General features: G+C 39.6%; 3 protein-coding genes across 3 annotated transcripts in view; 1 reads left to right on the top strand and 2 right to left on the bottom strand.

The window, feature by feature from the left end:
- Nucleotides 1-707: 707 nt before the first annotated feature.
- LOC146316050 (cytochrome P450 2F2-like) lies at nucleotides 708-11,446 on the top strand. The gene is made up of 11 exons (XM_084733916.1): nucleotides 708-938; nucleotides 2,208-2,370; nucleotides 4,132-4,284; nucleotides 4,535-4,695; nucleotides 5,015-5,083; nucleotides 5,191-5,295; nucleotides 5,467-5,605; nucleotides 6,552-6,637; nucleotides 9,293-9,394; nucleotides 10,170-10,311; nucleotides 10,420-11,446. Exons 1-11 carry the CDS (start codon nucleotides 777-779, stop codon nucleotides 10,605-10,607), a joined length of 1,470 nt encoding a protein of 489 aa, XP_084590042.1. The 5' UTR covers nucleotides 708-776; the 3' UTR covers nucleotides 10,608-11,446.
- Nucleotides 11,447-13,448: 2,002 nt separating this feature from the next.
- Nucleotides 13,449-18,033, bottom strand: LOC146316049 (N-terminal EF-hand calcium-binding protein 2-like). Its single transcript, XM_084734022.1, has 2 exons — nucleotides 17,690-18,033; nucleotides 13,449-13,481 (listed from the first exon to the last, which is right to left on the bottom strand). Exons 1-2 carry the CDS (start codon nucleotides 18,014-18,016, stop codon nucleotides 13,449-13,451), a joined length of 360 nt encoding a protein of 119 aa, XP_084590148.1. The 5' UTR covers nucleotides 18,017-18,033.
- Nucleotides 18,034-19,026: 993 nt separating this feature from the next.
- The window catches only part of LOC146316048 (hydrocephalus-inducing protein homolog), an 83,588-nt gene continuing 75,196 nt past the window's right edge, over nucleotides 19,027-27,418 (bottom strand). The window contains exons 82-92 of the mRNA XM_084734021.1: nucleotides 26,673-26,825; nucleotides 26,414-26,584; nucleotides 26,037-26,146; nucleotides 25,641-25,863; nucleotides 23,534-23,743; nucleotides 23,212-23,375; nucleotides 21,861-22,011; nucleotides 21,546-21,776; nucleotides 21,235-21,459; nucleotides 19,937-20,218; nucleotides 19,027-19,538 (exon numbers count right to left, since the gene is read on the bottom strand). Of these exons, the coding sequence (XP_084590147.1) occupies nucleotides 19,329-19,538; nucleotides 19,937-20,218; nucleotides 21,235-21,459; nucleotides 21,546-21,776; nucleotides 21,861-22,011; nucleotides 23,212-23,375; nucleotides 23,534-23,743; nucleotides 25,641-25,863; nucleotides 26,037-26,146; nucleotides 26,414-26,584; nucleotides 26,673-26,825 (2,130 nt within the window). The 3' untranslated portion in view covers nucleotides 19,027-19,328. The remainder of the gene's footprint in view (nucleotides 19,539-19,936; nucleotides 20,219-21,234; nucleotides 21,460-21,545; nucleotides 21,777-21,860; nucleotides 22,012-23,211; nucleotides 23,376-23,533; nucleotides 23,744-25,640; nucleotides 25,864-26,036; nucleotides 26,147-26,413; nucleotides 26,585-26,672; nucleotides 26,826-27,418) is intronic.

The raw sequence follows: 27,418 nt of genomic DNA, 5'->3' as shown, positions 1-27,418 counted from the left end.
GGGCATATATTAAAATATATAACTGTAGCTAGTGCTGGAGGAGTATTCAGATCCTTTAATAAAGTAAAAGTACCAATACCAAACTGTAAAAATACTCTGACACAAGTAAAAGTCCTGGATTGAAAATAAATGTTGTCTCAATGCAGAACAATGCCCCCTCTGACCATTATACAATTATATATATTGTTGTTCAATTATTATTACTCATGCATTAATGTAAAAGCAGGATTTTACTCTTATAGTTGGTTAAGGTGGAGGAAAATTGTAACTACATTTTGTATAGGACTGCAGTTGATTATATTTTCATTATGCATTAATGTGCTGATTATTTTAAAATTAATCGATTGTTTGGTTTGTAAAAAGTGTCACAAGTAGCCTATTTTATAAGCTCTTCATATATATTTTTTTAATTTATAAAGCAAAAAAGTAAAATATTTCTGTTTGAAGTGTTGTGGTATGAAAAGAAAAACTCTCTTGTTCTTTCACAACTCATTAGCTTTCTTCCATTCCAGTGACAAAACATGACATTAGTTAGCTTTGGGGCAAACTAAGGAACTAATTTAGCAACAGATAAACTGATAAGGTATAGTAGATAGCTGAAGCTTCAGTCTGTCAGAACTCAAACCTCTCAGGGTGTGTGACCTGTTTATGTTTCATTCACCTTTAATACAGAAGAGCAAAGTACACATCCAGAAGAGGCAGGGCTAAGAGCTGAGCTACTCTTATAAAGCAAGTAAGTCAGCTCGTCTCTTCGGTTCAGTCCAGTCCTCTCCACCATGTTCGCCTCATTCTTCCTGCTTTGGGCCTGTGTGTTCTTCATCTTCCTTCTACTCAAATCCCAGAGGCCCAAGAACTTTCCACCAGGACCCCCCGTCCTGCCGATACTGGGAAACATTTTACACTTGAGTCTAGAGAACCCCTTGAAGGACTTTGAGAGGGTAAGAAACACACTGAAATGAATAATGTTGCTCTTCCAATGCCTTAACCTGTTATGATATTGATGCAGTTCCTATTATTAGCGGTCAGATGTGTCTAAAACAGTTAAATACTTACTCTTGTGGCCACTGTGCTGCTTTTCCTGACGGTAATCATTTCAGGAGTTGTTGCGCCACTACACTTTTACACTATAATATGATATATCATGTAAAATAAAACAGGTATGGGTTACTGAAAACAAGCACGACTACTGACTTCATGTGATTACGTAACACATTGTCCTTGTCAGTACACAGGTGATCGCACATGAACTTGTGCTGTTCCCAACTAGTAGTAACGGTCACACACAATGGGGATTTTCTAACTTACACTCAATACAGCACATCACTCAATACAATACAATACTAGACACTGTTTGTACAGTTATATAAGAAGTCATGACAAGGGTTGTAGAAAGAAACACTGCTGTTGATTATTTATTAATGTAGTTTTTTTTTACTCAATCCAGCATTACACTACAAACATTTTTTTTTTTTTTTATAATTTGCTTTTACTTAGTGTTTCCAGTACATTTTTGTGATTTTAGTGAATTGTCCCTTTAAAGAGACAGTCCACCACAGAATCAAAAATACGTATTTTTTCCCTGGCCTGTGGTGATATGTTTTCATCTGGACTTTGTAGTGTTCCGGAGATGTCAGCCGTACAGACGTCTGCCTTCTTTACAGTATAATGGAACTAGATTGCACTCAGCTTGTTGTGCTTAAACCACTAAACAAATACATTTGAAAAAAATCCAAAACCAGTGTCTCTTTCTAAAAATCAGGACACAGTTTTTCAAGATAATCCACACACGTTGTTGTGAGCAGTTTCACGTAGGAACTCCATTCTTTATGCAGTGGAGTCTAGTAGAACGATGTCAGAATGTACATCAGAACAATGTTCTTTTCTGGTGGAAAGAAAGAAGTTCCTATCAGAAACTGCTCACAACAAGGTCTGTGTTTAATCTTGAGTAACTGGGCCATGACTTTTGGTTTTGAATTTTTCAAATGTATCTTTTTGGTGCTTTCAGCACCACCAGCCAGGTGCCATTTAGTCCCATTATATTGGAAAGAAGGCAGACATCTTTACAGCCGATGTCTCCAAAACTCAAAAAAATATGTAGAATGGATAAATAGCACTAGAGACCAGGGGAAAACTAGATATTTTTGGGTTGAACTATCCCTTAAAAGAGTAGTATTCATCTAAAGTTATGTGTTGTTATCTTGTCCCAGCTGAGGAAGTCTTATGGAAATGTCTACAGTCTGTACATCGGCTCCAAACCTGCTGTAATCATCAACGGGTTGACGGCCATGAAGGAGGCCTTAATAACCAAGGGCAGTGAGTTTGCTGGACGACCTCAAGACCTGTTTGTCAATGACACCACCCAGAGGAAAGGTAGAGCAGATATGATATGTCATAGGGCATATAATGTATTAAAAAGGTCATCATGTCATCATCATAAAAAGGTCGAAATTTAAAGACTGTAAGTCAGTAATGTGTCTCTTTCTGGGCGTGTGCTGTATGTGGGGATGACACTGTTAACTGTTTATCTAAAGGAGGGGAAAAGAGGAAAAAACAAAGGCAAGGGTTAAAGTCCATTTCTGAGTTCACAATGAGCATGTGTATGTTTGATCAGTGTACAATTTAGTTTGCCAGAAAAAAAGTAGGTAGGCTGTAACTGATAATCATCTTTTTTTATCAAAAGCATCCAACCAGGCAGTTGATCAGACATGAAACGCCTGACGGGCCAGTCAAGAGTTAGACCACTTTGATTGTGAACAAATCCTCCTCAACGTCCTCAACGCTTTTCAACTGTTAGTCGAGGTTTAAACAGCTGAAGGTGTAAGACAGAAGACAACAGCAATAAGAAAGGTTTGGCTCTGGCTGACTGGCTATTTAGCTTTATCAGGTACCTTTTGTTGAAACACGTTCAACTTTTCATAAAGTCGATCCACTCGTCAGTGGCACTTTTTGTGAACCGACCAATCACAGCCTGTGTGTATTCCTTAAACTGCTGTAGGCCTATTGCACATTGTACTTTTTATTTAATGTATGTTGTTTTAATAATACTGTTTTACTAATAAACTAATCACTCAGGTTGTGGATAGTGTCTCTCCAGAAGCCTACTATTGTGCCATTGCTGTATGTGTTCCCTCTAGCCAGCTTTGCTGTATTATCAACACAAAAATTCTGCCATTGATCAACAACAAATCCAACACACAAGGCCCTTGGTTTCACACTTGGTTCCCCTCCCTTGTCCAACTATTTCTCTACCTTATCAGGACATTTTTTTTTCTCTCCTTGTCCCTCTGTGCTGTTCTGTATCCACAATGACCAAAATGAATCCAAAATGAAGGAATTTAACAATGTGAGATGTGGTAATTAGGCCTAGAAAGTGAAAGAATATTAACGGAAAAAAGATATGAACATCAGTTCTACCTTTTTTTCCCCTTTAACTTTGCACACATATATGATGACAACCAACACATTTGCACTTTGTCAGTGGAAAGAAAAAAGTAAATTAAATTCTGAATGTTACCAGCCTCAAATTTGTCCAAATACATTGGGTTCTTGGCATTTCAAGAAAGACAGCATGGAAACAGATGTGGGATGCCTAAATTCCCCCAATACACTTAGCAATAATTAATTTATTCGAGGCTATCTTGGGCTTCTTGTTTCTCCAAAGAAAACAAAATGAATATGGGAACTCTGAACCAGGTGAGAGGAAATCTGAGGAGTTTAAAGGGATGACACCCAGGCATCATAACCTTAACTCAGAGAGACTTTCTGTTATCATATCTCATTCTAGGGCCAGTAAGACAATATATATTGTGATACTGGAAATTATATTAAACCCAAAGTACTTCAAAAGTGGGCACCCCTGTGGTCAGATTTAAAGGTGGGGATTGTCTCAATGTGACTTCAATTGATCTGCTAAACAACATTTTATGCTGGTGTAGAAGAATCTGCTAATATTGAGAAAAAATCCTCACCATACATGCTCAATTTCAAACCAGAACCGCTGATGACTGCTGGAATAGGACATCAATAAACACACTGGACAGTGATAGTTTGAGGAAATGTTAAACTGGATGACCTGTAAGCTCACACTGTATGCTCTGTGTGTCACCTGTCACCTGTGTACACCTGGAATAGGAGTGATTCTGGCAGATTATGGCCCTAGTTGGAAGGAGCATCGCCGCTTTGCTCTGATGACCCTGAGGAACTTTGGCCTGGGGAAGAATTCCATGGAGGAGAGGATTTTTGGAGAGATACAATACATCATTAATACACTGCAAAAAAGCATTGGTATGTCATCTGTGGGTCCACACAATCCACATCTATGTTGATCATCATAACCTTTCCATTATGTTGGTGGATTTTAAGGAGATCCTTTTAAGGAGGCCTCAGCTGTGTTGTGTTGCTCTTCTCTTCACCTCCTTGCCACTTTCTCCTCACTGCATGACCATGTGTTGCCACTTTGACTTTTGCATTTTGTTAATGTTCTGTTGTGTTCCTGTACAGTGCTGTTCTTTAGTCTACATTACATGTTTTACAGGCAAAACCTTGAGTCCTCAGCTTTTGTTTCATAATGCTGCCTCCAACATCATCTGCCAGGTTCTGTTTGGTACACGCTATGAGTATGATGACAAGTTCATCAAAGAGATTGTTCAATGCTTCACTGAGAATGCCAAGATTGCGAATGGACCATGGGCTATGGTGAGTCAAAGCAGATACCATCCTGGCTTGGAAATATCAACAAGACTAACAGTCAACAGCCATGCTAACAGCTTGGTTAGACCGTACACAGCAGTTCTTTGAGCTAAATGCTAACTTTAGCATGCTAGCATGCTCACAATGCCAGTGTCAACATGCTGATGTTTAGCATGTACAATGTTTACTATGTTCACCATTTTGGTTTAGCATATTAGCATACTAACATTTGCTAACTAGCACTAAACAAACAGTACAGTCTACTGTCAGATTCAAATAAAGTAATGATTTTTTTCTTTTCTTTTTTTTTTTTTTTTAAATACAGGTGTATGACTCTTTGCCCATGATTCGTAGCCTGCCACTGCCCTTCATGAAAGCCTTTAAGAACGTTGAGGTATGGTAATTGGGCCAAGAAAGTTATTGGAAATATTTATAATTAGTTATGAAAGCAGTCTGAAAAAAAATCTATAGAAATTATAAATGCTGACTTCTGTTTTTCAGATTTGTCAGGGTCATGCAAGACGCTTGTTGGCTGAGCACAAGAATACCAGAGTCCCTGGAGAGCCGCGAGACTTTGTTGACTGCTATTTCGATGAAATGGATAAGGTGTGTGTGTGTGTGGAGAGTTAAGACAGTCAGCTCACTACCAAATGCATACATGTGTGCATGGTAGTGAGCTGACTCTTCATACCCCATAGTGTGCATGTGTGTGTAACACTAAGGTATAATTGCATATAGTGTGTGTTCGCCTGAAAACAGTCACTCTCCTCTTCTTAGAGAGGCGATGATGGTTCTTCATTTTCAGAAGCACAACTGAGTATGTACGCTCTGGATATTCACTTTGCTGGGACAGACACTACCTCCAACACCCTGCTTACTGCTTTCCTCTACCTCATGACCTACCCACACATACAAGGTATGTCTGTATATATGGCTTATTATGTGTTGCACCTGTTTATTTACTTGTGCGCCTACTATTGTCTGCCCAGGAATTCTTTCTTTAAAAATAAAATAGGCCTTTTTCATAGCAGACATGTCAAAATGTCCTCACTCTAGTCATACAAGGACAGTACAAGTCATATCATCTGCTCAAGCACCCTGCAAGTCCTGTAGTAAAAGCACATTTTAGCACAAGTTTTGTCCCCTCTGTCATAGTGGTGTTTAATTTCATAGGTCTCTAATCATAATTCACTGTGTATTCTGAACAAAATTTATCTATGTTCTGGAGGCATGCACAAGGCTCACTGAGAGAAAAAAATGCACTTGGAGACACTAAAATCTGTCTATATCTTAAATACAACCCCTCACAAGTCATCCTAAGGGACATGTGTTATGGCTTGATTCCATTATGCATGGCTATGTTGCGTTATGGCTTTGACATGTCCCTAGGAGCCAATCGCAGCCACTCTAGACAACGTTTGTGGTTTCATCAGAAGCACTGCCACATCTCAGAAGTGTCTCGCTGCTAATTTTTTTCTTTAGATTATTTTATATATGACATTATATTTTGTGGTTATGGTGATGCAAACACTACCACTTTTGTCCACAGGGGCCTCCAAAATCAACACGATAGTTCCTTTTAGTAGCTTTAATGTATGCTACAAACTTATTTCTTTAACGTTTTTGCTTGTGTCAAAGTACATAAAATTCCAGAGCATCAGCTGTGTGGATTGTCACTTGTTGAAATGTGGAGCTCTGTTGTTCACCCCAGCGGCTTCTTCTCAACTGCATCTGCTGATTTGGCTCCTTTCTTACCTCCTGGACTTTTCACATGGCTTTTGTTTTCACTCTGTAATGGAAGCAATATGATGCTAACAGTATTGTATTCCTCTGATCTCCACCCCCTTTGCTGTATCTCTCAGAGCGTTGTCAACAGGAGATAGACAAGGTGTTGGAAGGGAAGGATCGGGCCACTTTTGACGACAGACACCACATGCCTTATGTGCAGGTATATCATCAGATTTCTTTTTTCTTTATTTTTTTGTGAAGAATTTTTTATCTGATTTTCCACAAGGTTTGGAAGTGTAGTACATAAACAAATAATCTCTGTCAAAAAATAATATTAGAATGGATAACAACAACATCAAATAAGTACATTTTTCACCTCTTATTATATTCATAATATTTTAGTCACACTAGACAGTAAAGGGTACAGTATAAATCAAGGATACATCAGCACTTTGTTCACTCCTTAACCCTAACCTACCCTTTTACCATTGATCTTCCACTATACATGCAGGACATTTCCTGACAATGAATTTGATAAATTAGCAAAATTAGCAAGACTGAAGATTTATATCATGTTTCTAGGTTCGTTGAGTGTGTCAGATATTCTTAGCAACAGACAACTCCATAGATTACATCTTTATCAAAGAGTGATTCCACTGATAAATGGACAGAGTGTGCAGTGGTTGCCACCTGACCACCAACTCTTTGTAGCAGCAGTGCCAACCGACAGGCACAGCTGTCTTTGACTATAGTTGAAGCCATTGTTCACCTGAAAATGAAATTTCATTCAGTATCTCCTCACCCCTGTGCTGATGTGAGGATGGGTGCAGTTCACAAAACACTCCTGGAGCTTCATCAGAAAACAGCGTTGCAGCCAAATCCAGTACACTTGAAGTGAATGGTGACCAAAGAACACAAAAAACACAAAATGTCTCCATACCACTTGTGTGATGTAATCCAAGTGTCCGTAAGCCACAACATTAAAATTTGACCCAAAAAGACACGAGATATATGAGATCTCGTGATACCTTCAGATCTGTGTTTACATGCTACCTGGAAGAGACTCAGACAACAGAGAGAGATCTGTTCAGAAATAGTGACTTGTTATGCGCACAGTTGACTTTGTAAACTTTCAACAAAGAAGAAAATGTCCGAGGACTTCGACATAGAAGAGGAACATCATTTCTTTGCTGCAGCTGCACTGCTTGAGCGAGAGCTTGTGTACCTTCTTCAGGCGTGTGCACGAGGATCAGGTCTGAGAGGCTACAGTTGACATTTAGACTAAAAACATGGTGTAAATGACGTCTTTTCGGGTTAAATTGTAATGTTGCAGCTTACAGACACTTGAATTACACCACACGAGCAGTATGGAGACATTTTGTGTTTTTTTGTGTTCTTTTTTTACATTTTAAAACTGGTCACCATTCACTTCAACTGTACTGGATTTGGCTACAACGCTGTTTTCCGCTGAAGCTCCAGGAGTGTTTTGTGAACTGGAGATCTTCACCCATCCTCACATCAGCACAGGGGTGAGGAGATATTGAGTGAAATTTCAGTTTTGGGTGAAGTATCGCTTTAAAATCCTGCACAGATTCATCATTCAACAGCATACATTCTGGTTAATGTCTAAGTCACATGCTTCAGATAGACATTTTGTTACTTGTTCCCAGAAACCTCTAATTTATGGACTCTCCTACATGATGTGCAAAAATGTCCCGTTTGGTTCAAATCAGAGAGGGTACAGTTTGGAGATTTGTTATATTCATCATAAAATGCTGATTTGCCTCAAATAAGTTTAATATATGAAGTTTAAGTTTGTTAATTTATGATGTGGGTTTTGTGAAGAAGAAGAAATGTTCAAACTCTGGACTAGATGATTCCAAGCAGTCTTTATTCCATGTATTTATTGTAATTAATAGAGTCTGTGTATGTTCTAACAGTACATCAAGTGTTGACGTGTGAGACATATCCTTTAGTTAATCCTGATAGTTTCTTAATTAAATCCATTATCTTATAAATAAGAGGCTGCCTGTCACTCAAAATACTTGCAGCACATACCGCAGAATGTAACTGTCAATATACAAGTGAGTTGAATGACAAATTATATGTTTCCCTCAAATCCTGAAAGCTTCTTAAACCAGTATCATTCATCATGTCTCTCAAACTATGCCTGAATTATACCATTGGGGTGATATAAAATATTGTAGTCCAGACTTTAATTAGCTATTATAAAGTGTTGGTGTTTTATCAAGCCATTAAGAGTTCCAATTACATGTTATCTATTAACTGAAAATTCTGCTACTATTAGCTATTATTTGACCTACATTTTCTAATAGAATGCCCCCTAAACAAAATGTTCTTCAATGGAACTGATGCCACCAACCTCCTAATATTGTGCCACTAAGTTGAAGTAGTGCCACCAAACCACTGTATTAATAGATGAAGGGTGGAAATACAATTTAAATTGGTAAAACTAGGTCCCTCCCTCTTAATTTGTAGGCTGGCTAATTTTATGCTTGTCTTCGCCTCCATTAAAGTGTAATAATAATAATAATGCTATGTATTTTGTCCCAGTATCTCAGAGGGTTTGCTAATGGATCAGACAGATTTATCAGGTAGGGGATAATTTGCAAAAGTGCACAAAGCAAATAACAAAACTGGTGAGTGAATCAGTTAAGTCAAATTCAAGTAAAATAAAAATTGCTCAAAAAAATTTGGAGATCCATTTTCATCCCTGCTTTTAACATTAATGATGCTCTTTTTTGCCTGGTTGTCAGCATATTGCTGGCAGCTTCCTACATTACAACTTTATTGGTCTGGATTTTGTTGCTGCATAAGCATAAGAACATGTTTTTTAAAATCTCCCTCCATCCAGGCTGTGATCCATGAAGTGCAGAGGGTGGCCAACACTGTCCCACTCAGCGTGTTCCACTCCACAACCAAAGACTCAGAGCTCATGGGATATTCCATTCCCAGAGTAAGAAGCAAATAACGTTAAATCATTTTTGGCAATAGTGACAGTAAAATGTTAAAGAAAGAAACGTTGCAGTATTGTAAAATGTGGAAAAAGCAGTTTTTACCTATTCTGCAGCTGGGGGCAAGGTAAGGTAACCTCTGAAGGAGCAAGGTTTAACATGACTTTCCTGCAAATTATAATTCTTATTTTATCAGAATTTGCTTGATTCACTGATTGTAAGAAAACAATGAAGTGTCTTCCAATGAAGGCAACAGATTTTTCAAGCAGACCATTCTGTATGTACTGGCTTTAATGATAATTAATCGACAATCGATTAATCAGTCATTGAGAATTTCATCAATCGACTATCAAATAAAGATCTGAAATATAAGAGATTATTTTTATTAGTGTACCCCACATGTTATCTGATATTTAAGTACCTGTATTTTAGATAGCCAGCTTTAAGTCTTTATTATGATTCATAGGCTGTGCAAATGCTGTCAGAGAATATGCAAAATGTAGCTGTGGATATAGAGCTTTGACTGAGAGACAAGAAAAGGATTTGAGATTTTTTGGTATAAGCAAAATTTTTATGTTTTCTTAATAAAGATTAAGAATAGATGTTACCAATGATTGACTAAGGAAACCTAGTTTAACCTAGTTTGTTTGTACCTTAAGTAATGGCAACATTACCTTTATTTAGGTCGCTTAAATAATTTTAATAATTTTTAACCTTATACAAATGTTTTCTTCCTTCCTTTATGCCCTTTCTTCTTTTGTCTCGCTCTCTCCTCAGGGTACAATGATCATCCCTAACATGAGCTCTGTGCTGAATGAGGAGGGACAATGGAAATTCCCTCATGAATTCAACCCTGAAAACTTCCTCAATGACCAGGGAGAGTTTGTTAAACCAGAGGCCTTCATGCCTTTCTCCGCAGGTATGAGAGCATAAAGAACAAACAGCAGTATGGGTCTCATTGTATGTTCAGATGGGGTGGGTTTAGCCCAACTGGTGAGTTGAGGTTTTTTTTTTTTGTACCTCTCAGGTCCTCGTATGTGTCTTGGAGAGGGTCTGGCACGTATGGAGCTCTTCCTTGTCACGGTGACGCTGCTGAGGAAGTTCAAGTTCATCTGGCCTGAGGATGCAGGAGAGCCAGACTACACTCCAGTCTATGGGGTTACTCTGACTCCCAAACCTTATCGCATGAAGATCCAGCTCAGGGCAACACAGTAAGGCTGTCTGTAGACACAGCAGAAACACAAAACGATTGACCCAGGTGATAAAAACAATAGAGGGCTTTTTGTGCTATCCTTAATGACAGTTAACAATACACATAGTACCAGAAGATGGGTTAGCATACTAATGGGAGCCCAGAATTAATTACAATGATTTTGATGATCATGAGGCCCTGCAGTGGCTATCAGACTGTGCTGTCAATGTACTGAGAGGACAAAAGATGGCATTAGAGCTCGGCAATATATTAATATTACATTGAAATTGTGACATGACACTAGATATTCTATTAGATTTCGTATATTGTTATATCGTGATATGGCATGTGTTGTCTTTTCCTGGTTTTAAAGGCTACATTACAGTAACGTGATGTAATTTTCTTACCAAACTGTTCTGACTGTTGTTTGCCTTTACTCACTTCGTCATTACATCCACATTACTCATAATTACTTATTAAAAATCTCATTGTGATAATATTTTGTGAAGGTACTATTGAAGTTATCATGTTATTTGGTCAAAAGTGTGAGATTCTGTCCATAACACCAAGCCCTACTGATTGGTAGTTTATTCTACAGCAATGCATTATATTCTATACAATTATGACAAGTTTGCACTATTTGTGAATATATGGTTTGTAATTTTAGAGAAAATGTGTTTATTGACCGTAATATAGATACATTACTTGTAAGCCCTATAGCCCTGCCCAAGCTGGTCAGACAGCCTCTACTGAATGGACCTTTGATTCATTGTTTTTCATCACAAACTCAATATATCTAAGCTTTCATAGACGTTTTTACTACATCCTCCCATGGTGGTGCTAGCTCCACAGAATACACACCCCACTAAAGGTGTCTTTTACCAGCTGTATTTCCAGGCTGTCAATCTTTCCTCAGTTATCAGCTGCTCTACAGCAGTCACTATCTGATGCTAGCTATGATAGCCACAACAATTAAATAAATAATGATTTATGCCAACCAGGTGTCATTTATACATTATATCTGCTTAGGTTAAGCTAGAATCTGTTGTTAATGTGCTGTATATGCAAATAATCAATAATGGAATACACAACAAGTATGCAGTAATTTGAGACTGTCCTCTCATAAAGAACAACAGCATCAGTTGTTTCAAGAGTCCAAAAATGACATATGTTTACATTCAACTGACAGAGCCCTCTGGTGGGTGTAGTAATTATGATGAGAGGAAGGAGGAAAGGAGGATTTAAGGTCATGTTCAAAATAGGGAGGAGGTTGGGGTGAGTGGGTAGATGTGTCAACAAAACACTGGACTTTAACACAAAAGACTGCAGTTGTCTCCATTTCAAACCGATTCGGCTGTGTTTTTTTCCAAGCATGATCACAACTTAACCACACGTTTATTACTGTAACAATGACAACAAAGGTCCCTTAACATGAATGAAATAGTCATTTTAACCCCAACCAACAATGTATTTATTTCAACCCAAACCACAGTCTTTCTCTAAACCTAACAGAGTTGTTTTTGTGCCTAAACTCAACCAAATCTTAACTGTAACATTTCTTGTACAGTAGTATAACAGAAGTACTGTATACGTATTTTAATGATATTCATTTATAAGTTAAAAAATAAACTGCAATATTAACAGAATCTATGTGGTTGTCTTTCCATTATGTCTCTTGTTTATGCTGATAGACTACATTAAATATTAAATGGCAAAATAAAAGCTGAGGTTGTGTTTGCAGTTCTGACACAACCCTCACACGTGGGCTGGCTTTTTTAGGAGTATATCTCTATTGGCTAGTGAGATTTTGAGTGACAGCTCAGTGCCCTGGAAGGTGTTCAGTGCAGCAAGCACTAAAAACAACACAGACACCCCAACCCAGTGTAACTTGCAGGTTGAAAACTGCAAGAGATTTCCTACTGGTTTTGTTGTGTTTTTAAAAAAATCATCTTTCATATTTGTAAATATTTTTTGTTCAGGGTGCACAAATTCCAGTCTGTGAAATACACTTCACTAATGAGGAAGGAAAGGATGAAAAAGAGGGAAGATGGACAGATCAGGAAGAGATGTAAAGGGAGAAGAGAAATATAGAGATGAAGTGATATTAGAGAGAGTAAAGTACATGTGATGCCAGTGGGTATAAACAAACTGCTCACTGGCACAGCTACACAGAAATATAAACTTTCCCCTTTGAAAACACTTTAATGTCCCAACATGCTAAAAATACAGCAGAGTGTAGCAGCAGCTCAGACAGCAGACAGACAGGGAGAAGTCCATGTATCCTGCTATACAAACGGCTTCAGAGACAACAGATCTTACGTTTGTTTGTTCAAACAGTCATCTGTCTGGAAACCGACCCAGTACGGTCAAAATAGTTCAGTAACAGGTCGTTTGTTAGATTTACTCCTTGTGGATTTTTGCATCTGTAAGCAAAACTGTAGATGCGAACTGTACAAAAACAACACTGAACTAGAAAACATTCAGACAGCATACTGTACAAATCTCTGCCAATTCTGTGAAACCCTCCAAGTTATTTTACTCATACACCTTTCTTAAAAGTGTGACAGTGTTCAAAAATACCCTGTCTTATGTTCAATGTTGAGAAACCCGTCCTTGGTGGGGGAAGTCATAATAATGTAAATCCATCTGAGAATATGAGTTCTGTAATCTGTGCATAAAACTGTGACTCCTCTTAAATCAAATGACGTCCTACTGTTTATCAGCATACATCATTTTATGTTACAGTATTTACTGTTTCTGTATTCTGTAATGGATAATGTTCAATAAATACATAATACAAACTAACAGTTTCAAATGCATTTTCTCTCCAGGTCTGCAGAGAGCATTTAAGATAGTCAATGAATTCACTCACCATCTTTGTCAGCTCTTCTGAATATCTGTGAACAGAAAGAGAGAAAGTATAGTTAGTGTCACTGGTACTTATATTACATTTAAAGTAATATTAGAAATAATATGCAGAAATATATATTAAAAAATATACTATTACAGAAATTGGTAGCTAATTGTTCAGGACAGCAGAATAAGGGTTGAGCTTTCTAAAGAGAAAAAAAAAAAACAGCTAGGGCATGCTCAAAACAATATAGTGTCAAGTTGGTAGCCACAACCTGAAGTTATTTAACAGCCATTAAAATACGCCTCTTTCAATATTTCCATTTGTAATTTGGTGTACATCTCTAAGTACTGTTTTTGTGTTGGGTCAGCACGTCATTTCTGAATTAAACTAAATTATTCTGACATCTTTCTCTAAAGATTCTAAAGATTCTCTAACAAACTGAACATCAGCTCAACAGACTTGGTTTAAAAGTTATGGAAATTTAACATGAGAAACAAATGGCCACTTCAGATGTGCTGTATTTTGAGTTATATTTCTGAAGCAGAACAGAATGACTAATGTTTTGCAGTAAAATCAGAACCCAGTGGATGAATAACTGCAAATAGAAATGTTTGGTCTTCCATTCAATTTGTTAACCAGTGCGGTCGGTACAGTGAGTCCACGCAGAGACTGAATCACACAAACGCACCAGATAAGGTGCAGTGGTGTGTGATGAGACTTGTTAGGAGCAATGAGACCAGAAAGTTTTTTACCCTTTTGTCCAAAGGGTTACAATTCACAAAAACTCTGTTCACACAGACAGAGAAAACAGTCACTGATGATTACACGATGTGTGTGTGTGTGCACCACATTCTATGAACACACAATTCTGGGAGCTAATTTATGGCTTCAGTGGAAGCCTCTCTCCCTGTGGAATTGCAGGAAGCAGGTCTGGTACTTTCATCAGTGTTTCAGAGTGTGATATACGCCAGAAAACAACACAATGACAGGAAAGAGGTGGGAGATATGGTGAGGGGGATGCAAAAGATGAAATGAAGAGACAGAAAGAAGGAGGGAGGGAGGATCCTCATTTTCTTGCTGCCAGGCTGGCAATCAGGTATCAGGTTTAAGCTGCCTACACAGTTGGGTGCAAATTGCTGGAGATGATGGGGGGAATTTCCCTCTCTGCTTTTGACATCCATCCCTGTAGTCATTCATTTTTTATTCCCAGTGGGGATACATGTTATCCCTGCTTCTGGTCAGACTGAATGTATTAAGCCAGGGCCACACTACTCAATTTTAGCCCTGATCTCCCATTTGCCAAAATTTTTTGGATATTGCTGACAAACCATCCCTGATCAGAGGCAAATTGCTGCACGACCCCGAGAGCGAGGATCATGATGTGTGAACTGTTCAGAGATGTGATCTACAGCTCAGTGAGAGCTTACTTGTGACTCGACAACGCCTAGACAGATATCAAGCAGGTTTAATATCTGTTCATATTGGGGACAACTTGAGCTGGCAGACAGCAGCTGATGAAGCTCTGATGCAGGGTTGTGTGTGGAGAATGACAGGCCTGACTGTGTGGAGACAACAACATACTACACACTGATGCTGTGGTATTAATCATCTATAACAACAAACAGCGTTTGTTTTCATGACAAAACATATTTTGGAGAACAGACAGAATTTTAAGGGATGCTTAAAATATCACTTTTTTGAATGAGAGGACTGAGTCATCTCTTTTGTGCCAACTGCACAGAATAAGTCACAATATGCCTATGCCTATATTAAAACAGTTACATTTTGGGGGGACCTCCAGGCCACTGTCTGCTGTTTTAAAAATTCGCCCAAGGCACAGAAGAACATTTAAAATGTAACTCAACAAAATTCTTTATAGTTTGTGTTACATCAGATGCACAATATACAGAATTTGGATCTCAAGTGTTGTCAGTTAGCATGTCCACCTTCAATCCGCAGGATGCAAAATACCAGAAGTGCAGGTATTGTCATGTTCTTCACAGATTTCTCAAAAATGAATCCAGCAATGCACTGCTTGCTTGTTTATTCATTCTCTCCCCTTCAAAGTACTCGGAATTTGTACATTCATTTGTAATGTTAAAGTTTCAACCCACAGTCAAGCAACTTACTTTGCTTCTCCATTGTCTCTAAAGTGCAGAATCTAGTCTGAAGATCCTTTACAAGTTTAAAACTGAGAGTATGCAGTGCATTCAGGCAGTGACTGCAGCCATCTGAACAGGCCAAAGTGAAAATCATTAACTGCTGAGATGTGCGATGTTCCAAATGACAAGCTGTTCTGCATTGTTCTGCTCTCCGGCTGCACCCTGGGGCGCACTCAACTCCACAGAAAACAGCCAACTCTGGAGCTGCTGGAGACAGACAAGCTCGGAGAAGAAGGAAAGTGTTGCAGCAAGGAGGCGGTGTGTGTTTGTGTGTATGAAGAGAGAGTTGTAACAGAAACATGAAGTGAAAAGAAAATGAAAACAGAAAACAGAAAATAGACAATGATCGAACAAAATAGAGACAACAGAGGCAGAGTTTAGGGGGAGTGTTATTTCCATCTCCTAATCTTATTAAGAATGGATGTTTTCTGAGGAGAGAAGAGGAGAGGAAGAAAGAGGGGGAGAGTACAACTGATTAATGGAGTGTAAAGAATAGAAAGAAAGGTGCATCAGGGTTAAGATTAAGGAGAAGATGCAAGCAGCAAGCAGTATGGGTCTAATGAGGAGAATGCTGCCTGTGGACACACACACACACACACACACACACACAGAAACACACATCTACAGCAATGACTCCAATCCCTTTGGTGTGGACTCCTTCACCATGATAATAATGCTGGGGTCAGTCATGTTGGAAAATGGTAAAAACGATTAACATTTCAAAGTTCAAGCTGCTGCAGAAAGTGAGCTGGAGGAAAAAACCCAGAAAAAGTTTACTGTTGATGTCAGAAGGCGTGGCTCGACCACTCAGTGTGAGTATAACTGTCAGGCTCAGGGCATCAGGTAGAATGCAAGAAAAAAAGAAAGATTTCTGTTGAAAACATAAAAAGTTCCCAAGAAATGAGTGGGAAGTTATTGCAAAAAAAAAAAAAAAATCCATGTTGATGGCTGTTTTTGAGCAGAAAACCAAACCTGCCCTCAAGTGACATAATGGGTGAGATACATCGATTGTTTCTCATTTGAAACTTGGAGTGAAATATGATTTTAATGTAAACCAAAGTGTAGCTTATGTTTCAACTCTGCCTCAAGAAGTACAAGAATTTATGCTGTACATAAAATGTTGAGAGAAATTTATCATTGTCTTCATCAATTCAAACCCAAACTTCAGAAATGTGTGTCTGATATCAACCCCTCCAGACACACAGAATTAGTTTACTAGGGTACTGGGATGAATTTGCCCTCTGGTTTTGATCGTAATTAGTTTTCCATGGACCCCTTCTTTACTAGTCTATCGGTGTATTTGGGTCGTGGTCAGGGTCTGCACAAACTGAACTACTTTTCTCTTTTGTTTTCTTTAAAGCATAAAAGCAGCATCATCAGCTGATCTCCAGGGGAAAGATTTAGTGGGGCGGTGATGAAAAATAACCCAATAGTATTGATGAGCTGACCTAAATTGTCATGGCGCTGCGTAATTGCCACATCCAAAAAACGAGGGCTGCATCTGTGTCCGGGTTTATCCGCTGGCCTCTAAGATACGATAGTAAGACCTTTTCATTAATAATTAAAGTGTTGTGATAAAAGTGTCTTAAGCATCCTAACAGACAATCTGACTCACTGCTGCTGCTTTAACTGCGGCTGGAGCTGCTGAGCCGAGAAGTCCGTCGGTGCGCGTCGGACTTTCTTTGGACTGACCGTAAAAGCATCACTTTAAGTAACACAACACTGAGCTGCGTTTCGCATGACTGCTGTACTGCTACAGTAAAGTCTACAAGTGAAGCCAATCTTCAATTGACTATTGGTCAATAAGATGCAAACAGTGTTTTTGCACAATGATGTGAGACTGTCCAGTCACCGGGAGGTCACAGGTTTGATCCCCGACAGCCTCGTACCTGACCACAGTGTCAGTTTGAAACAGGCAGTTCCTGCTTTGCTCGAGCTACAAGCGTAAACAGTAAACTGTAGGATCGTCTCTGTGCGTAAGTGCGCACTGCACCGGACCGTACGCACTGCTCACTGGATGTCTTCATCCCGCACACCCTCCCACCCAAACTGTGAGGCTGACCACTCTCTGCTGCCTCTCCATACTCACATCCAGAATAACGGAGATGCCTCTCCGCGGCTCCGGGGCGAAGAACTGCTCCTGAGCCACGGCCACCTCCTCCTTGCTGGAGGCGTACTCCCGGCTGGAGATGTTCTTGTTGTCGCTCATTTTGGTGACGATCCAGCGGACGAGCCCGTCGATTCCACCGGGCTGGGCGCCGCTGTTTCCGGACTGCGCTGCCGTCGCGGACTCGCTGTCCTGACCGGCTACGGGTTTGGGCTGCTCGCGGCTTTCCTGCGCTCGAAGTTTGGCTTGTTCTTTGTTGAGCAGTTTGTGGACTCCGTCCCTACAGTAGCGCGCTGCCTGCTCACACATCCTTTTGCTGCGGAGCGCTCATGCTGCGCTCTATGGGGGAGAGAGAGAAGCCCCCACCCCCCAGCTCCCCTCTTACATCACAGCATCCACCCCAAAACACACCCACCCATCCTATATACCCAAAATACTGCCTCTATAATCACAAATAGTCATCATAATTTAATGGGGACTAATAATAAGTGCACGATATATTTAGGAACGTTTGGAAAGTTTTTAATGACTTTCTTGAAATTAGCTGTTTATTGTACTACACTACCATTAGGAGTCAGCATCCATCCCTGTTGTAATAAAGCTATAGAACAGTTAGACAAGGCAGTGCATCCACTTTGCTTTGTCTTTTGTTTTATGTCTGGATTTCTCTTCCTTCTCTTAAACCAGTCTTGTGCCTAACTTGGAAAGATCAAAAGATTTTGACCTGGAGTAAGAGGAGTGTCTTAAACTGTCAGTCCAGCTCCTCATTACAGCTCTTCCCTTTCAGCTGACTAGCTAGTGCTGCTTGTGATGTGTCTACCAGCACACAGGGTAGTAGAACAAATTAACTCCTGGTGACCAAAAGGCAAAACTAAAGTAAATCATTTATCTCCCCCATCAGTGGAGCACTGCAAATGGTAAACTCACTAGACATGATTGCCCCCATGTGGAAACAAGTGTGCACTGACAGACCTGTACAAGTTTTTGGCTTTATTAAATTATCAAAATATTTATTAAACACATTTGTAGCAAATGCATATTAAAGGCCCAGTGTGTAATATTTACACAGGTTTATTGTTATTATTTGTTTATGGAGTATAATATTCATAAGTATGCTTTCACTGGTATACAATCACCTAAAAATAACAATCCTTGTTCCCAGAGAATGACCCATTTATATATATGTAGAAGGTGCAGGTCCTCTTTTAAGTAGAACCAAACACTGGCTCTAGATACACCCTTTCATGGTTTGGGTGAGTTTCACGGTCACCATAGGTTCTCCCACATGCTTTGAAAGTGATAGTGACATTAAGCACCTGGTAAACAACAGGTGGCGTGGATGATGCAAGTGGCATTGCTTTTACACATGCACAGTTCTCATCTTCCCCATATTTGCAAGACAGCAAATGAACTTGTGCTTGTCTGTGCATCCATGAGTAGGTGCTCTAAAAATAAAGGTGTGGCCAAGTGCACTATTGCAGCTGAAACCATTTGTGCCACAGACCTGCGAAAACCTGGTCAACATGTAAAGTCTGTGTGGTAGTGGGTCCATCTGCACAAAAGGGCAAACTTTTGTTTTGGCATGTAGTGTATTTATATTCTTTGGTGTACATATCTCTCACTAAGATGACTCAGGCCGGTAGCCTTTCAGGTAATAGACCCAAGAACAAGATTTGCTGTGGCCCTCAGAGTGCTGGCTGGAGATGGTCAGCTTCCCAATCCACGGCCCTGGAGAGCCTCCTGGAGGGGCTTCAAAGGATATCAGGATGTTTTGTGTCTTTTTAGAGAGGATGGTGTCCACCCCTTTGACAGTAAAACAGGCTTTGTCCACCTAGGAGCAGGGTAAAAAAAAAATCTTCAGTTAAATTAATCACAGGCAGAATTTTAAGTGAAGCAAATTAATCAAAGCTGGAGGTGTAAAGAGTCACAGTCAAAACATAAGAGTATAAAAGCCAAACTGAACTATTCTTTTTACTGGAACTGATCCAGGCAACATTTAAAGGAGCTTGCTTCATAGTGGTTGGCAGGGCACTCATTGTAAATGTTTGAAAAGAAAGATTTCCTTGGATTTAAATAAATGCATAACTTTCTGCACAGTGAAGTGTAGAATATTACTGATCACTTTCATTCTCAGTTACACAGATGCTCCTTCAAAAATATATTTTGAACTTTTGCTCCACTCTTTGATCTGTTTTTTTTCCCCTGGCCCTCAGGCCATTGGGTCTTTACCTGAAGGGAGAAAGTGGTGGTCTGCAGGAATACATTTTTGAAGGGGATGGTAATGTTGCGACCGGCCCTGATGCTAAATGGGCCCTGGGCTTTGGGAGGGAGGCACATTCCATGTAAGGGAAAGATGTATTCACCGCCGATTCCTGAGGAGAGGCTGAGCTGGCCTCTCACCTCCCCCAGCTGATGAGGTTCAAAACAAACCTCCACACTGGCCTCTGACCCTGCCTGGGAACCTGGCGGAGCAGTGACACTCCTGTCCACAGTGAAGCAAGGACCATCAGTCTGCAGAGAGAGCATCGTATGGCAGAAAATAAATCACTGTGATCACATTGGTATTTTTGTAGTTCTGCCCTCTACTGGACTCTATGATTAAGAGCAATTACTGAGAGTATTAGGGTTTCAATATTGTAGCATTTGTTTTGATACATGAATTGTTCTTTCTGAATGAAAATTTCAGTCATCACAACTCTGATGTCACAGAGGTTTGATCTTTCATTACACTCTCTCCAATTTAAAATGCACCATGGTAAATAAAGCAAATGTCAGCATGGAAGTCCCACAGCACATTTTTAGCAGTTCATGCAGTTTTCTCTGCACCGTTTCTACAAATGAAAACAGCATAATACTGACTAATTTGACTGTATACTATATACAGTAAGTGTACACATTACTGTTTTACAAGCATGAAGGTTGAAGAAACTAGAAGGACATTCTCCTTTTGTGTTGACATCTAAATAAAACTTAAAACTTTCTAAAGTTTTGGATACATTTATGATTCAGTTAAACAAATATACATTGAAAAATAATTTTTAACACTTTGTCATAAAGGCTGACAATGCCAATATATACCAGGCATCATACTAATGTACCAATATAAAAACACAACTGCTAAATGAAAATAAACGATCCTTTTAAACACTTCATGTTGTGTAATTTTTTTACTGGCTGAGAGACTAGTAATACTGTACAAAATGACACCCTTAAAGAGTTACTCCAGCAATTTAGTGATGCACTTCCACAAAGACTGGGGACTTAATAAGAGACATTTTTTTTTTTAAGTCAAAACTGAAAAACTTGCGATATAGGCTATTGACTTTTAATCCCTATTTTTAGGTCAGGTATGATGATGACATCATCAGGGTTATTTACTCAGAGATGAAAAAGTTCTTCTGGAGTCACACAACACAGTATACAACTGTTTTCACAGGCCGACAAGTAAACTGATGTATATGTGTACAATTGGAACACTACAGCATCGTGAGAACATGTGCACTTTAACATGCCTAATATTTTCTTACCTTGCACGAGTACTCAGTTTTGATATGGGAGTAGTTGGTGAACTTAACGAGAACTGAGTGGCTGCTACCGAGAGAGGTGTTGAAGTGGACAGTTTTCTCTGGTGGTGGAGGCAGAGCTCTGAGAAGTAGATCATAGTGGAAGCAGCCCAGATCATTACTCGACAGAGTCAGCCTGGCTGTAGACTCGCCTGCACGCAGGGGCTGGTACTCAAAGCTCAGAGAACCCTAAAGAAAAGATGGACATAGAGTATCAATTATAAGTTTGTTTGTGGACACACAGCAGTTAGTGCATAAATGTATTCACTATCCACCTTGGACTGTCCTGGCACAGTGTGCTGAGGTGGAGCACTAATGTCAGGGCATTTACACTCCACGGTGAGGCAGGTAGCTGATGTCAGGGGGTTCGCCACCTGTACAATGGCTGAGGTCGTCCGGCGAACAGCAGACACCAACTCGATGGTGGACAGGACTGCTGGAGTTGTGGCCTCAAAGGTAACGAGGTAGAACAAGTACTCACCGGACACCACATTACGAAACGTCACCTGAGGAGAATAGTTCAAGGATGACGTGAAAACAGCTCTGAAATAAATCCACATCTAGTCACAGAAATGTGCATGTCATCAAACCTTGGTGTTGTACTGTCCCTCTCTGTATGTAAAGAAAGACATCTTGTAGTCTCTCTTGGACAAAGCAGGGACATCAATGTATTCTAGACCCTTGAGGGACACCGTAGCATCTGTCTTGTCCGGTTTCAGGATCTCTATCAGCACACAGAACCTGAGCACACAGACACACTCATGACTCTACTGTACAAATGTCCTATCACGGATTGTATCTGTCACCTCATTACATTTCACCTGTCATTCACATTCAGGAGAACTTTTTAAAATTCAACAAGAGTTTTTGTTAAATCAAACGGGTAACATTTGATCCACTTTACATTTCCCATGGCTAATGGAAAACTTCGCAAGCAGTGGGTATATACATTAAGTGCAGTGCCTGGTCACTGCACTCTTATCATAATAGAAAATATTAATACAAGGTACTGTTTTCACGAAAAAAGCTCTGAAAAACCCAATATAGATGACCTGCCCAGCATACAACTAGCTGGTGAACACAGTGGAGCATTTAGCTGCTAAAATGACAAATGTTTCCCTGAAAGTTGTAAGAGACCACAAAACAGAGCTAAAAGGAAAGTGAAAATTGGGCTTACATTCATCAAGTGGCAAGAAACATGACTGCAAATGAATGATCATGTGGCTCTGTTGGCACTGCTGAAGAGCGACTGTTTGCTAGCAAATTCACCACATCAGCTTAAACAATGATGATATGTCAATGTTGTGCTTACTTTTTTTCAATCAGCTACTGCAGATTTAAGAATTGTGTCAGGATTATATTTAGGCAGTGTGCAAAATACCTGCTGGCAAGTGTGGGGTCCCAACTATGAAGTACTCCTGTGTCATTCTAAAGTCTTAACACAGACTCAATAAACAACATTTCATGGATGCAAACCAACACAATCATTTAGCTCCAGGTGTCTCCACTACGTTTTCATTGTTATTTTGATTCAGCTTCTTAGAAATAAATCCAAAATTTAGCAAGAAATGAACTTTGCTTTCTCTTTGTTTCCAACTTAATGTGTACTGAGTCAGTATTTTAAGTTTTTGAGTGTAAGCATGAGGTTGAAGTAGGAAAACTATGTACTGCCTTTAAGGGCTTTAAAAACTACACAACAATATTTTTTCTAATTCATATTTATGAATAAAGGTTTTGCAATTTGAGTAATGAAGACTGGACATAGAAGCAAACATTTTTAAAGACAAAGATTTTTTAAAATGTTTTTGTAGAGACCCACCCAAATTTTGCTGCTAATGCTTTCAGAGAGTTCCCCTGAATCCCCTGTGTTACACAACATGCATTCAGTGTTTCACATGGCTTGATAAAATGGTGACTTTAAGGCGTATGTGTGTGCTGTACCTCTGTTGCTTGGAGAGCCAGTTGTGCACAGGGAGCAACTGTGTGTGGTGAGTCTTGGCAGGCAGTTCGTGCACAATGATGTCCTCAGCCTTGGGAGGCTCAGCAGTTCCCTGCAGGGAGTACAGCACGCCGGTCCCATCAGGGAAGGAGAAAAAGACTGATCCCTGAGGAAACAAGAAGGAGAGATAGAACAAGTTAATGCCTGAGATTACGTTGATGTCACACTTTGTAGCTTACACTTTTGTTATGTGCTGCACTGCAATTGCACAAAGGAGGCCACATATAAGTAAGTGATTGTGTTCAAATGGTAAGTCTCCTTTACCACATGTTTCTTTCCATCAGTAGTCATCGTCAGTGGTCGGTACGTGATCTCATATGTCTTGTTTTGGAGGGGTTCAAGGATCACGCAGGGCGCTGCGCTCCACTGCCTGCCTTCGATCACAGGCCTGATGCTGCAATGCTGGTTTGTGGGGTTGGACACTGGCAGGGTCTGAGTGTGAGAACCACGTACTGGGCACACAAAATTCACCACCTGAAGAAAGAAGTCAAAAGGAGGTAAGAATTATGTAATAGGAAGTACAAAGACAGTTACAGTGTAAGTAATGCCTGTCACTGAAAACATAAGCAAAAAACCCTACAGTATTGCTCACCTACAACTTATTCTGACTACAGCAGAATATGACACACTATAAACCCTTTCCTCAGGCATTAGTGGCTAATCAGCTGATCGAAATTTCACTGATGTTTAAATCTGCCAACACTCTTAAAAAGGAGCCAAGACAATGTCTCACATTATCTGCAGCAGGCCTTTAACCATCCCTACGATATCACTATAATTTTTTTTAAACCTTTCAGTTCAATTGCTTTGTAATACATGGTACATAAATCAAATGTGATGTTTCATATGGTTTGTCATTGTCAACTGTTTGTCCCTACATAAGGTAGCACCTAAAATTTTGTTTTGAAAAGTTAGTGCAAAGACACAGGACACAACAAAGTGACATTTTATTGATCCCCTTATGGAAGATTGTGGTTCATCCCTGGATAAAGAGGGAGTTCACTGGTGCTGTTAGTGTCTATTTTAAGAAAATGTGCTGAGATGAAAAATGTAACTCTACAGTCTACGGTCTTTTGAAAAATATACTCTGTCAATACTATGTCACCCTGCCATACCAGCTATTGTTTCTTCATAAACAAAGAAAAATACACTCTTATTGTTATTGCAATGGCACATATCATAGATATCACTTAATATTCACAATTTTCTCAATTTGTAATGTAATAATAATAATAATAATAATCTAACCATGGGGATATATCTCAATAACAGTAAACTGTGCAAGTAATCTTGTTTTGATTTGTAGCTGCAAATCAATGGCCTTTAAGAAGCACCAGAACACATCTAGTACCTACAATAAGTGTGATGCATCATCTCCTCTACTGCTCATCACATACAAAAACCAAACTGAGCAACTGTTTGAATCACTGACTGTAAATAAAGATGGACCGCACGTCTTCACTTCTTATCACTGTGGAAAAATGAAGCCAAAATATGTGAGATACTACTGCTGCCATCTTGCACTGGTGACATCATTTGGAGCCACACTCTGTGCAGTAGTGATCAACATGTAGAGCTCAGACATCAATCATGACATAAAACCCCCTCTTTACAGCATGAAATGACTCATTCAAAATAAACTTAAAGGGATAGTTCAACCAAAGATGAAAATTCAGTCATTATCTATTCACCCTCATTCAAAGTCCAGACAAGCCATTTGCACACATCACACCACACACACAGTTCAGTGTGCACGTGAACGTGGCTCCAAGATAAGGATCCACTGTGAAGACTTTTTTAGTCAACTTGGCATGTCGGGGCTTTAAGCAACTTGGATTACACCAGATGAGCAGTATGGAGGCATTTTATGTTTTTATTCTGTTGTTTTTGTATCTTTGAAAACTGGTCACCATTCACTCCCTTTGTTTGGGAGATTCTGCAGTGCTGTTTTCCTGTGAAACTCGTACAGTGTCTTGTGGACTAAAAAACAAAACCCCACCTTCTATTGGCATGAGGATGAGTAGATAATGAGTGTATTTTGATTTTTGGGTGAACTATCTCCTTATAACACTTAAACAAACACCAACACGATTAAGAACTACCCAAACTGACAGAAATCACCTTTGAGAAAAAGTCATTTGATGTGTAATTTGAGTTTTTTAGTTTGGTCCTTCTCTCATCCACTAACATTGAGAGGGCTGGCTTTATGACCTATACTGCAGCCAACCAACCGGGGGCAACAGAGATGTTTTTGCTTCTCTTTTGGAGAGCTGTCATGTTGTCCATCTTTATATATGTCAATGGTAAAATGTATATTGTAGATTTTTTATTTCACTACTCAGCATTGTGTATAAACGTGCATCAGTCAGACCTCTTTGCCAGTGGAGGCTACGATGCAGGAGCCTGTCACAGTGAGGGTAACAGGTGAGGAGGAACCCTCCACACAGCAGGACAGGTTCTCATATCTTGTGTCAGTACTCAGAGCCACGGGTGCATAAGTCACTTCACAAGGAACCTTCATGCCTGGACAGATAGAGCCTTTAGCTGGTGCGATGGACAGCTCTGGAGGAAAGTTCTCTGTTTTCCACCGGAACCTGGTTACAAGGTAGACAGGTAAATAAAAAACAAACAATGTATGAAGTGTAGCTTGTTTAGTGCACCTGCACGTTTGTGTCCCCAAGTGTGTATGGATGTGTATGTTTCTGTTGTAATATGTTCACATCAAGATTTTATCTCAGATAACCACTGAAATTTCAGTTTGGATCACCTGGCACCAATGTCCCCAGAGTTCATCATGACAATCTTCTTCTTGGCCTGGCAGTGCTGGACAACAGCTCCAAAGGCAAGGTGGTCCTGGTCCAGCTGGACCTCCACACCCTGACAGTTAAAATCAGAAATAGTGGTTAACATGACTTTACACAAACATTTATTGTATAAACAGTTGCAATACAGATTAACTTTGTCTCATTCATCTCAGTGTAATTCATTTCAGCACTTTCAATGCACATCTGCCTAATTTGTGTATGAAGATAATTACTGTAGTAAACTTACTTCAAAACAGAATTATGTGCTTGTCAAGTAAATACATAAAAAAGTGCATCATTTGCAGCAGTTTTGTAAAATGATCTTTACTTCACAGCCTACCTGGCAGCAGCCTTGGATGGTCAGCAGGGGGTGTAACAGGCCTGCAAACTCTGCCTGCAGCTCAGCAGTGAAAGGAGGTGTGTGCTGACGAGGTGAGAACTGGATCTCAACATTACATGAACCACCACTGGCCATCAGGGTCAGCTCACCTGCTGGACTGATTGACAGATCCTGGAGGAGGAGGTGGAGGGGAGAGGATGATATTTAGTTGTTCTTGCGTAAGCCACTGTTTATCAGTATGTGCATGTGTGTTCCCTACCCTTGGGTCCAGCGGTGTGTTTGTATTGAGCAGCAGAGTAAAGGAAAGGTCTAAAGGGCTGCGGTTGACCAGAACCACTTGTTTCTTCACCTTCTGACCCAACATCAGAGATCCAAGCTTCACTTTCTTCTGCCTGGGATCTGCCACCTCCAGCTAGGACAGAAGGATATATATACAATATATGTATTTAGATTAAATACATCAGATTTTCATAACGATAAAGTCAAATGGATAGAGTCAGTGGAACCTGTGTACAATGGGGGGAACCTGGCATCTCTCACTGGCAGGCAGGTTTACAAATAGCAGGAAGCAGCGTTCCTGAGACACATGTTAATAAGGGACTGAATTCCAAAGCTGTGAACTTTAACTTTTCTAAAGAAATGCATGTAGTGTGTAGAGTGTAAGAAAAATTCCAAAACTATCTAACTTTTAAATGTACAAAAATACATTCTTTCTCATACAAAACACAAAAGTTATAAACTTTAGCAATGAAAATAGTGCATAACGTTGAGCCTAACTTCTTTTTTGCCAGCTTCAGCCTATATTTGTGTGGTTTGTGTGGTATAAAATGGTTGGGTACAACCACCCTAACCCTTAACCCTAACCTGGAGTGTTATAAGTGAGAAGAAAAGTGCAAAATTGGCAAAAAGTTAGGAGGCCTAAAAAAGTCATCAAGACATGAGCATGACTGTGTAAAATTGAAGAGTTGTTTTCATTTAGCAGAAGCACAGTGACCACTAATGCCA

This window comes from Lutjanus erythropterus, chromosome 13, assembly GCF_056507025.1.
Source record: "Lutjanus erythropterus isolate fLutEry1 chromosome 13, fLutEry1.hap2, whole genome shotgun sequence".
In the NCBI taxonomy this organism is placed as follows: domain Eukaryota; kingdom Metazoa; phylum Chordata; class Actinopteri; order Lutjaniformes; family Lutjanidae; genus Lutjanus; species Lutjanus erythropterus.
This window is presented reverse-complemented; position numbering and strand designations above follow the sequence as displayed.